Below are 15,753 nucleotides of genomic sequence, written 5' to 3'. Positions count from 1 at the left end.
CAAAGAAAAAAAGTAACGCAGTTACTAGTAAAGTTACCAAAAAAGTAACTTGTAACTGTAACTTCGTTACAAGTAACGAGTTACTTCCATTCCCTGCATTTACTACTGCTGCAACATTTTTCACATAAATGTTTAATTTTTAACACATAATGCATCATAGAAGGCGTGGTTTAGAAATTTGACTGTCAAACCGATAAGCCATGCCAAAATCGCACGTTTCGAGCGAATTTCGCATGATAAAGTGGAGTACTTTATGCGTACTGCGCTCGTGCGGCTATCGTAAAAAGCTGGTACGACCATAGCACGCATCTCATTCTTTTTTTTTCTTAGAGATTTCTCGTGCCATGATTGCATGATTTCATGCATAAACAGATTGAACGATGGTGCTATTAGCGCATTGAAATAGACCACGCGATAGTAGTATCGACTGTCCGTGCCAAAATCGTAACAGATTTCTCTCCGTGTGGATGGATGATTCTGAATCTCGGATGATGATTCTGAATGCAGTAAGTAGACCGCGCGCCAGTCGAAATATTGCTTACTTCAGTAAGCATTTGACTCACTCACGTGCGCAGCGATTCTCCAAACTGAAGAAGTATTTCAATAAAATTTACCAGCATGGAAAACGATAGAAATGTTTATGATGAAATCGCATATGCTAATAAAGTGGAAAATACAATACAATTATTGATGCTGGGCAAGACAAAACAATATCTTTGTCGCTCTCAAGATGAGTTATAATTGATGAATGGAAAATGCGATTATTGACGCTGGGCAAGACAAAACAACATCTTTGTCGCTCACAAAACAAGGTCATAACTGATGAGCTGAAAATTTGTGATCAAATTTTATACTGCAACTGGCTGAAAAAGTGAAAAGTTTCAAGTTTTCTAAAAGAGCACAGTTTACTGGAAAGAAAATTGTGGAATTTGTGGCAGAAAAGATTCGTGATTTTAATTTCAAAGAAGATGAAGAATTACTTTTGATGGAAGAACACATCACGCAAGAAGGTATTAACAAGACTAATTCTAATATTTCATTACCAATTTATTGCACTGTATAAATATCAATTATAAATGTCAATTATTATAATTTACTAGAATACATAATTAGCGAAATAATTGCCAATATAATCCGTATGTTCAAATAATCTGTTTGCAAAAATGTATACATTAGTGCAATTATTCATAATTAATACTTCATAAAAAATATATTTAATTAATTATTCATAAAAATATATATTAATTATTGAAAAATGAAATTAATTTTTAATTTCTTTAACGAATCATTGTGATGTATTCTTCTACCAAAAGTAATTTTTCATCTTCTTAAAAATGAAAATCACGAATCATTTCTGCCACAAATTTCTCAATTTTCTTTCCAATAATCTCTACTCTTTCGGAAAACTTTCCACTTCTTCAGCCAGTTGTAGTTTGTACAAAATTTGACCACAAATTTTCAACCCATCAATTATAACTCATCTTGAGAGCGACAAAGATATTGTTTTGTCTTGCCCAGCATCAATAATTGTATTGTATTTTCCACTTTATTAGCATATGCAATTTCATCATAAACATTTCTATCGTTTTTCAGACTGGTAAATTTTATTGAAATACTTCTTCAGTTCAGAGAATCGCTGCGTACGTGAGTCGAATACTTACTGAAGTGAGCACCATTTCGACTGGCGCACGGTCTACTTACTGCGTGCAGAATCATCATCCGAGATTCAGAATCATCCACCCAAGTATAATGTTATCTTTAACATTCGGTAAAATAAAATGAAATTTATAAAGATATTGATATTTTACACACACACACACACCCACGCCCACGCCCACGCCCACGCCCACGCCCACGCGCACGCGCACGCGCACGCACGCACGCACGCACACAAAATACAGTACGTTTTTTAAATTATTATAATAATTATTTAAAAGATCGATTTCTTCGAAACTGTGGGCCAATGGCTGAAACAGCTGGACACGTATCGTTTTTTTTTCGCTCAAGAAGCCTGTAAAAAGCGCATCAAAATCCTTGACACTGTCATCTGGTGCTACCCTTGTGAGTTAAAAATAATACCATTCATGCATTTGCGCGGACATCAAGCAATTCGCGAGGGTGAAAAGCAATCAGTGACATCGATCGAATCACAAAGATGTGAGAGATACAATGTAATCAGCAACAACCGAGTGAAACGAAGCCAGAGAAGGGGAGTTTGTAACGTGTGGAGGGAGCATATTGTAAAACTTAACTGAAGTATAAAAAAAGGCTGCACGGAATTTAGCAGAGCGATGACAGGGAATGGATAAGTTATTTTGATAACGAGTGTCAGGAGGGTCAGAGGAAGAGTGAAGTTCTGAACTAAAATACAGAAGAGGTTACGTAAATAGGAAGGAGTACTGATCCTAAGAATACAGAAAGTAAGATAACACAAGTGAAGAACGAAACGCTGGCGGATTTTAAGCCATCCAAAGCTTAAGAATAAAGAAGTTATATCGAATTTACGAACACAATATGAAAAACGAAGACAGAAGCTCTGAATGTGTTGGCTGCGACTGAACAGTTGCAGACTGAGAGCAGGAACGTATACCACATCGGCATAGTCAAACAATGAGATAACCAGTGATTGAGAGACATGCCAATTTTTGCAAAGTAGAGAATATGGCGAAAAAGGGATAGAGGAGGCGAAGTCAAGAGTAAGCGGCCGTATATTTGGTGATCACGTGCGATTCGAAAGAGCATGAAGCAGGGTTGGCAAAAACCAAGTTTTTCCAGAAAAATCCAATTTTTGGGGGTTTTTGTGGGTTTTTGTTCTAGGCACAGTATAACCAGTAGGGGCACTCCGTGTCGTCACTTTTCATCTCCGCGTCGCAATCACGTGAGCATCTGCCATCTGTGCGTGCATCTATGTACGTTTCTGTATCTTATATTTCATTGGATCCGGCCCAAAACAAAAGCTACGCAGCCATATCTACACGAACGCGCATTTTTTCGCTGAGTGCCCCTACTGGTTATACTGTGGTTCTAATACAGCCATTTATTGTTTTAAAAGCGTATCTGTTCGACAAAAACACAACCTCAAAAAGTCGTCTCAAACAGATACTACCAGGCTTTAGAACTAGGATTTTATTTATTAATATCATTTACGTAATTACAGCGCATATTTATAGTGAATCAGTGATATATGTAATCGATAAGACTGAGTAAGACAGATTTCCTAACCTAACTTCAATAGTCGTCAATTTTAACGTTTAATATCTCGGTTGGCGGGTCAGAGCGACACTTTTTTCTGCCAGATATTTTCGTTTCATGCAAAAATGCGTCGAATAAGCTTGATTTTATTGATTTTTCAGCTACGGCATCTATTCTGTATAAATTACTATGGATAATATTAATAACAAAACTAACAAAAGAGGTAACGGATGAGGGGCTAGTTATGGAACTGTGGCGTCAAATATCGCCACGACAAGTAATTTAAAGGCGTAGCATTGATAGTAAGGCACGCCGAGAACAATATTGACTGTGCACAAACGCACAGGCGAAGCGAATCAGCTGAGGCATTTAAATGCCTCTGTCGAGTAAGCGATTAGCCGTGATATATTAAATTGTATCAGATAGCGAAAATTCAGGAAAACAGTTAGATTATAAATCATTTAAAAATAACGTTAAAATCAGAAACAATAACAGCGTCGGAAAGACAAGAGAATAAACAAAAAACATGTAGAACAATAGAAATAAAAGACTTCTAGAAGATTCGAGAAAAATAAGTCAGGGGGTCATGCGAGACTCCGGCGCGAGAGAACAAGGAACTCTGCTGTGAAACTTCGGAGAGATCGGACGTGTAGACGAATAGTCTGAGTTAAATTAAACAAAGAGTCTATCATAATTGTGCCGTTCGATATTCTTATACTTAATCCTTTCCGAACTATCGCCGGGCCTTTCGCATATAATTACCGACTTCCTTCTCGAGGATACACGCTATTCTAAGAAATTATATTTAGTCAATTAACAACTAAAAAAGACCTAAAATCCCAAAGAACTAATAATGGTGGTGGTCGAAGAAAATGTCAAGAACGCGATCATATTATTGATAAGCGTTGCAAATAATGTCACATTCAAATTACTTCCGGAAAAGTAAAAATAGAACGGATTAAATCACATTTAAAAAAGTGTCAAAATTATTTACGACAAAAAACATCTAATATTAGTAATACCGAAAGTGATGAACATGAATTAGAAATTATTGATAGCGCTAATAGCGGTATTAATAACAACATCATATTTGACTCAACTGATATATGTAGTAGCAACGATCATTATAACATAAATAATACCAGGTATGTAAATATAAAACCGGAATTTTTTAATAGAAAATACACGTTTATTGCATGAAAATGATAAAAAATATTTTATTCGAAGTATTGCCCATCGCTAGCTATACATTTTTCCCACCTGTCTGACAATTTGTGGATGCCACGCCAAAAAAATTGTTGCTCTTTTGAGCCAAACCAGTCTAACCATTTTCGTACATCTTCGTAAGAAGTGAAGCGCAGCTGAGCAAGTACATGTCCCATCGATGCAAATAAGTAGTAATCGGACGGAGCCAAGTCTGGTGAGTAAGCCGCATGTGAAAGTATTTCCCAACCAAACGCCTCAATCGTTTCCTTAACCAGTTTTGCTGTGTGTGATGGTGCATTATCATGAAGCAAAATCACTTTGTGTTGCCTTTTTTGATATTCCGGTCGTTTTTCACGCAAAGCTTGATTCAAATTGATTCAAATTGATCATTTGTTGTCAGTAGTGTTCAGTATTAACGGTTTCGCCAGATTTTAGCAGCTCATAATAGATCACACCTTTCTGATCCCATCAAACACAGAGCATTGTCTTCCATCCATAGCGATTTGGCCTTGCAGTCGATGTCGATGGTTCGCCTGGAGTTACCCATAATCTTTTACGCTTAGGATTCTCAAAATATATCCACTTTTCATCGCCAGTCACAATTCGATGGAGAAATGACTTTCTTTTGTACCTGGCAAGCAGCATTTCGCAAGTGGTTTTTCGGTTTTCCTGCTGTCTTTCATTCAGTTCATGTGGAACCCATTTTCCCATCTTCTGGATCTTTCCCATGGATTTCAAACGTATGGAGACGGCTTCTCGTGTCACATTCAATTGATCCGCGAGTTGTTGTTGAGTTTGAGCGTCATCCTCATCCAACAATGCTTGCTGTTCGCTGTCTTCAAACTTTTTCGGTCGTTTTTCATATTCTTCGTTTCTCACGTCAAAATCGCCACTTTTGAATTTTTTAAACCACTCAAAGCACTGTGATTTACTAAGAGCATTTGGCGTCAATGATGCGGTCTTACGGCAACTACATTGACAGCTATGGCCATCTATTGGTAAATTCCGGTTTCATATTTACATACCTGGTACATCAGATGCAACATCTACATCAACAATTATAATTAACGAACTAGGCGAAACTCAATCAGCTACAAACGTTCTTGAATCGGACAATAGTATGTCTCTGAAGAAAAAGAACATAAAGAGAAAACGGTTAGTACACAGTAAAAGAAAATTTAAAATTTTAAAATTTAGTATATTTTAAGTGTCCTATTCCGACATTTTTACAAAAAATAAATGATATTATTTTTTGTATCTAAATAAAGATTTTGAGAAAACCGTTTTATATTTTGCGAACAAGTTACTTATCGTATATGTAATGACTAATTCTAGTAATAACTAAAAATATACTAGAATTACTAGAAATGTTAAATAGAATTTAAAAAAGCAGCATTCTAAAACTCGAAGAGAAAAGGATTCTTATGTGGGCATTAACATTATATAGTTTTATTCGACGTTTGAAATAATTGAGGTGTAATACTGACTGTTCTAGCTAATTCTTTCTTTTTTATTTAAAATGATTAAATTTAATGTAAGTCCGTCAATCAAATGCTTGCTCGTGAATAAATTCACTAAACGTAGTTTTAATACTTAATCTTGTGTATTTTATCAGCTATGTGTCATTTTGACTAATAAATCAATATAATAAATGGACTAAAATTGGTCCATTTATTTATTAGCATATTATGCATATTAATAAAATCTAATATATAAATTATTATTTTCAATAGTGTAACAACAGTATCACAAAATTCAATGGAAAACATATAATAAAAACATAACCGTATAAACATATAATAAAAACAAGTAAAGAAAAAGCTATTAAAATCGATGAAAAAATTGCAAATTTTTTCTATGCTTGCAACATTTCCTTTCAAATTGTGGAACATCCTGCATTTTGTGAAATGCTTAATGTACTACAACCTGGTTATAAAAAACTTAATCGTAAAGATCTAGGAGGATCGCTGCTGGATAAAATTAGTGAACAAATCGATTAAAAACTGCAGATTTATTAGATGATTATTCCAACAGACCAATTACTATTCTGCAAGACGGATGGTCTAATATAAAAAATGATCCGATTATTGCAACTAGTATCCATACTGGCAGGGATTCCTATTTATTATCTGTAATAGACTGTGAGGCTGAAAAAAAACAGCGCGATACTGTACAGAGATTTTATTGAAGGTCATCGAATTGTGCAAAACTAAATATAAAAAAGATGTATTTGATGTAGTTACTGACAACGAGAACAAAATATTATTACTTAGAAGAAATATACAAGAAAAGCACCCCAAAATTTTAACATATGGATGCAGTTCGGACTATTTAAATTTAATAGAAAGTTCAGTAACTCCTAAAACTGTAATGAAACATTTAGTTGAGATTCAAACATATTGGCGTAATCACCACCAACCACATGGATGGTTACGCCAGAAGAACGGAAAAATGCCTCAAATTACGAATGATACTAGGTGGAATTCACATTTAGCATGCGTACAAACATATAAGCAAAATTATATTATATTATATATCGAGAACTTATAAAAGAATATCCGGACGAGATAAACGATAACATCAAACGAAAAATTGATGATATAAACATCTATAAAAACTCCCTGGACTTGGAAGAGCAACTTAAAGTTGTAGGTGCATCACTTGATCTACTGCAAGGAGATACTGTTACTCTGGCTAATGCAGTTGATTTATGAAGAAAATTATTGAACAATACGAACATACAGCTCTACAAAGAAAATATCAATACAAGGTTCAGACAAGCAATGCAATCATTTCACTTTTTAGCGTATATGACAGATCCGAAATATCTAGGTGAATATACTCAGTAAATTATTATTATTAATAACAAATAACTAAACTCTCAACCTGAGACATTACTAAATTAAAAATATTTTTCGACTTTTAATGCAATGCACTAATGTACTTAACCCCGCTTCACAATAGACTTTCCAATTTCCGTAACTATAAATATTCAATATATATTGGTTAATTTGGTTAGAACTTAGGAACTCAAAGAAAATTTATCAATATGCTTTCAAAATATTACGATTACAAAATCTATTATAAATCATGCTCGCTTTATTTTTTATTTTTAGAAAATTCGTTACCAATTGAATTGGAGAATGAAGCTGAAAGTTTTGGCTGGCCGAAAATTATCCTGAATATTTAACTGGTCTAATGTTATTTAAAATAAGAGATACTGAATTTTATCCGAAGACTTTTCACTTCATCAATTATAAAAGATATGCTAGCTCATAAGTGATGGAGAATTTTGAGCATAAAATTTAAAACAGATACTGACAACAACCAAAAACAAGAAATGTGTATTTTTTTTCAAAATTACATAGTTGCCCAGCTAGTTCTGCAGCTATCGAAAGAATGTTCTCATAATTTGGCTTCATATGGAGTAAGATGAGAAATAGGCTGGGAGCAAAAAAAGTTGAAAAACTTGTTAAGATATATCGATATTGACAAATCAAAAACAAAACCAAAGATTTAGATTTTTAATCAGATATTTTTAGTTTTCATGAGTTCAGTTTTATTTATTTGATTAGATATTTAAACAGATGTTTTTACTTCTCATGTTTTTATGACAGTGTTCTAATATTAGGTGTACAACTTCGCTTCTACCGTTTTTTTTCCCGAAATTCGAGGCTTTATTGTAAAAAACTGGTTATACATTTATGATTCAAAGTATTGTCCATCACTGGCCACTACTTTCTCCCATCTTTCGGGCAGCGTACAAATCTCGCGTCGAAAAAACTGGTCATCTTTTGAGGCGATCCACGAATCGAACCAATTTTTTACTTCTTCATAAGACCGGAAGTGCTGGTCAGCCAGGCCGTGCCATTGATCGAAACAAGTGATAGTCAGAGGAAGCAACGTCTGGAGAATACGGCGGGTGGAGTAGGACTTCCCATTTCAACGTTTCCAAGTATATCTTGACCACTTTCGCAACATGGGGTCGAGCATTGTCATGCTGCAAAATCACTTTATCGTGTCTCTCATTGTATTGCGGCCGTTTGTCTTTCAATGCTCGGCTCAAATGCATCAATTGCGTTCGATACCGATCGCCTGTGATTGTTTCAGTCGGTTTTAACAGCTCATAATACACTACGCCGAGCTGGTCCCACCAAATACAGAGCATGATCTTGGAGCCGTGAATATTCGGTTCGGCCGTCGACGTGGAAGCATGGAAACTCCCCATGATTTTCTGCGCTTGGGGTTATCGTAATGAACCCATTTTTCGTCCCCAGTCACAATACGATGCAGAAATCCCTTCCGTCTTTGCCTTTCAAGCAGCTGTTCACAAGCAAACAAACGCCGTTCAACATCTCTCGGCTTCAACTCGTACGGCATCCAATTTCCTTGCTTCTGAATCATTCCCATGGCTTTGAGGCGTTTTGAAATGGCTTGTTGAGTCACTTCCAATGATCGTGCCAATTCTTCTTGATTTTGACACGAGTCTTGATCAAGTAATGCCTCCAATTCTGCATCTTCGAAAACCTTCCTCTCTTCCACCGCTATGCCGATCTTCGACGTCAAAATCACCGTTCTTGAAGCGTTGAAACCACTCACGACACGTTCTTTCACTAACAGCGGCCTCATCATAAGTATTTGAGAGCATTCGATGAGTCTCAGTCGCAGATTTCTTTATATTGAAGCAGAAAATTGAAACCTTCCGTAAATGACGAGAATTTGGCTCGTAAACTGACATTTTCAATCGAGAATAACTTTATGATGCAGACACAAATCGACTAATGTTTCTATGGGGTTACATTGATAGATGCCCATGTTTATTGTATGACGTTTGTTTATTGTTGATCTATTTATTTCGACCACCACTTACCGCTAAAGCCATCTATAAGAAAACAGCGGAAGCAAAGTTGTACACCTAATATAACAAAGTTTAAATTTTTTTTAATTTTAGCTAGTCTAGCTAGTTTAGCTTCTTACCTCCTGGTTTACCGTATTACTATTGCAATTGAGTGCAATATTATATATATTTTTGTAGATGGATATAGTCAGTTATATGTATTACATAACTTACATATGTAATATGAGTTTAATAAATTGATAATCAAGTATGATAAGTGTTATTTTTATTGAGTGGTTTTGTTTAAAAAATTAAAAATGCAAAGGTATATTAACAAAACACAATGAAATTTGATGCAAACACACAGGGTGTTTGATAATTCTGTCGACAACGCTTGTGAATAGACAGAGCGGACCAAAGTCGAAAAGTCCTCTACCATTTTGCAATTTTAGCAATAGTTAATAAGATATTAATTACTAAAAATCTGGGTTTTTGTAATTTGCACTTGGGTTTTTGTACAAAAATCCTGTGGATTTTTGTAAACTGGGTTTTTCTATGCCAACCCTGCCATGAAGAATTTAAGTGAACGCCTAGAATTCTAATGGAGGAGGAGCAAAGAATTGAAATTGAATTAATATTGACATTAAAGGAATGAACGAGATAGTAATACAGATGTGATCCGACGATGAGCAGGGAAGATTTGAAAGGATTCAGATGTAGGGCATTAGGAGAGGTCCATGTGATCTCTAGAGAAAATCATTGATACTAGAAACAAAGTATTAAATAGCAAAATGTAAGCTCACCGTGTATGAGATAACGGCAATTATTGCATTAGTACCCATCGCAAAATCATCCATATTAATATTATCGTAATGTACCGGCCTAAAGAGTGGTGTGGCAGGTGTTTGCAGCCTGTACATTTTCGTTTGTGATTGCTGTTGCCAATTATGGCACGGTGTAGCCATCGTTTGTTTACCCATCTGTGAAGTTATTGAAAAATTTATATATTTCAATCAATGTGCTATTAATGCATTTACAGTCTGCAAAATTCAGATACGATTCGGAAGTTTTAATTTTAGGATTATTATATTATTATTAATAATCTGCAGAAAAACAAGAAAGCCAATGTAAGCCAGCCACAGGTTGTTCATGTGTAAGAATTCTTTATATTTGAAGTGAAATAATAATTACAGACATTTTGACCCTTATTATTGGGTTATCTTCAATATAGATTTGAAACAAATTCATCCATTAATAATTAAAAAGTGTATACAATCGCTTAATACATGGGTCAGACGAAACAATTATTAAAAACTAGATTATCTGAACATCATAATCACATCAATAGACATACTAATCAACACTCTGTTATTACGAATTACATAAATTGAAACTCAATCATGAATTTGATTGAAACAACATTAGAATTTTGAATGAAGAAAAACCTATAATAAGCGATCAATCTCAGAATCGATTTACACAAAAAAATAAAAAAATGGATTAAATTTACAGGACGATACTGTTGGATTCTTTATAGTTATTTTAAAAAAGATTAATTTTTCTAAATTTTAATAGATAATGTTCTATACTCAGTTCTTGTAATTTTATTTACATTAAAATAAACAATAACGGACTCCTGACAAATCGAATTACAAACACGAAAATATATAGGCATATAAGAGTCAGGTGCGGGTATCGGTGCGCAAAGAAATTATACATGTAGTTAATAAAAAATGATATATAATCTAAATATAAAAATAAATAGTTTACAAAAGATAACACGTTTCGGCTCTAGCTTTGAGCCCTCTTTAGATCATATAATAAATAAACGCGTTAAAATATAGTCAAATACGTATAGATATACTGTTTCTGTACATGATCAATGTATCATTTGCAAGCGGTTGGCTGATCGAGTGAAAAAGATCAACATATAAGGGCTCAAAGCTAGAACCGAAACATGTTATCTTTGTAAACTATTTATTTTTATATTTAGATTATATGTCATTTTATTAATTACACATGGACGTATCCAAGGGGGTGGTTTTGGGAGTTTGAATCCCCCTTTACCTGAAATTTTTTATTAATTATTTTATTTTGAGAAGGTCCCGTTAGCACACATTACGATAGAACACATCCATTCACAGTTAGTGTCTAATAATTTTTTACTGCTTTACTAATAAAAATATTTTATTTTGAATTGGCAATGTACAGTCGGTCATAGAAAGTGCAACACTTCTTTTTCGATGAGTTTCGAAACTCAGCTGCTCATACAGCGGTTCGACATAAATGGTTAGATCCTTAAATAAGAACCAATCGCTCGCTGAACAAATTATATTCTAAAACCCACCGAGAAAAAAGTATTACAACCTTTCTGTGACCGGCTGTACATGCTCTATCGAACTCCTCTCTTTCATTTTTAAATGTAAAAAACACACAATTTTTAACTTTGTGTGAGTTTTTTGCTGTTACATAAAATATTTTTTTCTTCTCGTTATAAGACCATATAAGTAATTTTTAATACTTTTGTTCGTTCGAGCTTTGACAAAATATGCGATATGTAGGGAAAATTTTCGTAAAGTTTTTGTCCGCGTGAAAAACAAAACATACGCTATAATTGATACATCCTTGTAATAACTGTATTATCCTTAAGTACAGATACAAAAGAAAAAGACATATAAAAGTCAAAACAACTTTGTTAAAATTTTCTGTGCGTCAAGACATACAATGTATTTTTAATAATAAATCTTAGAACGAAATTATTCGAGAAATGCAACAATTATATGAGTCAAAATACTAAAAACCTTATTACATATTTCGACTTTTCGATCAGGCCATCTTCAGATAAAATATTTAAATATTGTGAACATTAAACTAAAATAATATGTATGTAATCAAACGAAGAATACTCCTCTCCAAGCGTGGCAACACGTTGATAGCAAACGATTGCCCGATCGATTGTATTATAACGTCATAATATTGAAATAGATCTTTCTTAAATAATAAGACCAGGATAATATCGTTAAGCCAAAAAACACTCATCATGACATACCGGAAAAAAAACACTTCCTCCTTAGAACATATACTACTGGAAGCGGAATTGCCTATGCTACCCATCAATCGTATTGAGTACAATTTAAGCTCATTTTTTTCGGTAAGATGTCTATTTTAAATTATCTTATGTCATTTTTTACTTTCCGATGCACTCAAAACGACGGCAATAAAAAAAGTACCTATTTTTGCAGTTTTTTCAAGAAATTTCACTCATCTTCGAACCGCTGTATCTCCGGTTCATAGTACAAAGCTCGTTAAAAACTCATTTTATAGGAAATTTCAGCAGCAACAAACAAACTCTCTTGTCATTTTTCAATATCTCTTTTCGTTTTCGAGTTTTAATCGAAAAACCAAAAAAAAAAAAAACTTTATTACTTAATTTCTTCCAAGTGCCCCCCTTAATGTTGTAGCACTTTTAAATTTAGTCTTTTTATACCTCAAACTGTCGATTAAAACAATAAAATACTTGTAAATAATTTCTTTCTTTTTGACCGCCATGTTCATCTCTGACGACTAGCCTAGTAAACATGTTCGCAATAACATCATCGTCAATATATGTAATGTAAGTTTTACTTTACATTCGTTTGTCATCGGTCTATTTCTTATGGCTTAGGGCTGAAGTTTTACAATCGTATTATAGACACCACTTTGGCAAAAATTATTGCAATATAGTTAAAAATTCCATTATATTGAATTGATTTTATTTTTTAAAGTACTATAATATACTGTTTGAAAAAACTATTTATGGTAAAATCTAATTATATAAGTAAAATCCAAGTGGTATTATTATTTTTGTTATTTACTTATCTCTAATGATATGTATCATGAGTATAAAAGATTTGATATTAACCAAATTAACGCCAAGTTAAATTCCTCAAAATTTTATGTATCGATCGTAAAAAAGATTTGATATCAACAATTGGCGCCAAGTTAAATTCCATGTAATTCAGATACCAAATTAAATAAATAATATTGACTTTAATGATATGTATCATTCCTATAAAGGGTTTGATATATCAAGAACTGGCGCCAAATTCCATTTCTTTATTTACTTAAAATCCAAATAATATTATCTTTAATTTTTGTACAATGAAACCTAAGTGTACGTATATCTTATTGAAGGATCTTTCTATTCCAATCCAAATGGTTTAAATTCCTCTTAAATGAAATTATTATATCACAATTCATTCACACACAAAGACATTTTCTCTTCCAATTAAAGTAGTGGGTATTTAATTCTCTTTCAAAATAATATACAAAATGTTATCACAAAGTTGTGTTACCTTGCTCAATTTAAGTGTTATCACAAAAATTAAAGAGTTAATAAAGTATAAAATGAAAAAATTTAATTTAAATAGAAAAATTTTTCATGTAAGAACACTTGGCGTTGCTAAATCTCGATCTCGATATAATAACATACTAAGATATGAATGTAATATTTAGAAAAATAAGTGATGTAATACTAACTATATGGCTAGTACCTATAAGAGGAAGTGAGAGGAAGCCGTCCCAGAACCACGGTGCGAGAATATATTTCTTTCTCTTTCTAAGTTTACTTTGAGTATCGTGCGCATGCGTTGGATTGATTGCCTCCGCCAATAGGAAAATAGAATATACTTCAGCATATGTGAGATCAGTGAGAAGATGCGAAAAGGTTATGCTCGTTATGCTTATTAGATATGATTAATGTTATATACAGGCAAAATGTGATTAATGCTATATATAGACAAAATGGTCCAGATATGTTATTTATGTGGTAAAAAGCCTAATGCGACTGAAAACATTAGTTTGCACAGGTATAAAATCAGTTATATGAACGATTAATATTTACTGTGGCTTGTTTACGACTTGATGCTCTCTGAATTTCCTCAAGTGAAAAATTTCACTCTTCTAAGTGCAAACAATTTAAATTTGGCTGTTATTTTTAGATTTCCAAAAGAACGACAGCTTCGTTTAAAATGGTTAAATGCCTGTAATTTATCCGAAGCTGATGATGTATCAAAGGTGTACATTTGTTCATGTCATTTCAAGGATAAAGAGAAAAAAATTAAGCAGTTACGGGGAAAGTTTTTTGGAAACTGTCTACTTTCAGGAGTAGTTCCTTCTATATCAGTGACAAATGCCCAAAAAGTCATGTACATCAGTAATGAAACTGTCCAACGTCAAGATATATCCATCGGGGAAAGTGTATCATCTGAGGGAAAGATGATCTGCTATGTCAGTAACGAGCTTGCTACAGTTGTAGACGTAAAAGTCGATTATCATCAATCACCTGCATTGTGTGTGTTAGAGGATATCGTAGAACCCACAGATAATGCCAGTGAGAATATACCACATGTATCATCAGGAGAAAATTCGAACAACATTGAAGCTCTTAATGATGATACTGAAGGTATTTATTAAACAGTTATAATATTAATAAAATCCTGATTATACTGTAAATTAAAAATCGGAATTTGAGAAATTGTACATCAATATTTGTTTTTCTTTGTTACGAATCGAGTAAATTGAAATGATAAAATTAATGTCTATACATAATATATAATACAATATTATGTGCCTAAAAACGCCTTTAACGATGAAAAAAATTTCAGAATATGAGTCTAATATGTGAATAAGATTTAAATTCAGCGAATGGGTACAATATTTTGCTTCTCGATCGTCTTCGTTTTGGATCGTGCTCACCACGAATACACCGTGACAAGACTGCACGAGCACAATACTATAAATTTAATCATTGGCTGCGTTCAATAGAGAAAGCAGATTTGCAACTGCTGTAAAATTCTTTAATATGATTGGTCTTGCCCTTAGTTCCTCACTGGATCTAAATGTATAAACCAATCATATTTAAGAATTTTACAACAGTTGCAAAACTGCTTTCTCTGCTGAACGCAGCCATTGTATGAAATTTATAGCTCTTAAAAAATTATACTGACGATGAAACAATGTATCAACGTGCATCAATGTTTATCAGCTTTTCTTGCATTTTTCATGCCTGATATTTTGACAATTGTAACATAAAAAATACTTAATGTAATAATGTAATTACATATTGCAATAAAAAATTGGAGTTAAGAAAATACAGTAGTAATACAATTATTTTTACTATTTCAAATTAAATTTAATATCAAAAAATTCTTCGATACTTCTTATTTTCTTCATTCCAGAATTTATATATGCATATATGTCACATTTATACAGGGTGTTTCCAAATTAAATGGCAAAACTTCGGGAGCGTGTAGAGGAGTAAAAAACTAAGAAAAAAAGTATAGACATATGCTCGTTTTTGCTCTGTTCCAGAGAAAATCGAAAAAAAATGTTTACATTTCTTGCCATATCTAGCACCGACATATTTGATTACATTTTCCACTTTCTGTTATAAATTTGTCAGTCGCTCTTTGAAAGCCTTTAACAGTAGATGAATTTTGTCTTTTGCAATATGCCGCGTACGTATTCTAATAGTGAAT

The 15,753-nt window shown here is 33.3% G+C and overlaps 1 protein-coding gene across 2 annotated transcripts in view; it reads right to left on the bottom strand.

The window, feature by feature from the left end:
* The window catches only part of RpI135 (RNA polymerase I subunit Rpl135), a 69,603-nt gene that overhangs the window by 31,437 nt on the left and 22,413 nt on the right, over positions 1 to 15,753 (bottom strand). The window contains exon 10 of one of the 2 annotated variants that reach the window (XM_018505795.1): positions 10,039 to 10,215. The exons of the other annotated variant lie outside the window; for it this stretch is intronic. Coding sequence (XP_018361297.1) covers positions 10,039 to 10,215 — 177 coding nt within the window. The remainder of the gene's footprint in view (positions 1 to 10,038; positions 10,216 to 15,753) is intronic. 2 annotated transcript variants of the gene reach the window in all.

The sequence above is a fragment of the Trachymyrmex cornetzi genome, unplaced genomic scaffold (assembly GCF_001594075.2).
Source record: "Trachymyrmex cornetzi isolate Tcor2-1 unplaced genomic scaffold, Tcor1.1 scaffold211, whole genome shotgun sequence".
Taxonomy (NCBI): Eukaryota; Metazoa; Arthropoda; class Insecta; order Hymenoptera; family Formicidae; genus Trachymyrmex; species Trachymyrmex cornetzi.
The sequence above is the reverse complement of the archived record's forward strand: the minus strand, read 5'-3'. Positions and strand labels throughout refer to the sequence as shown.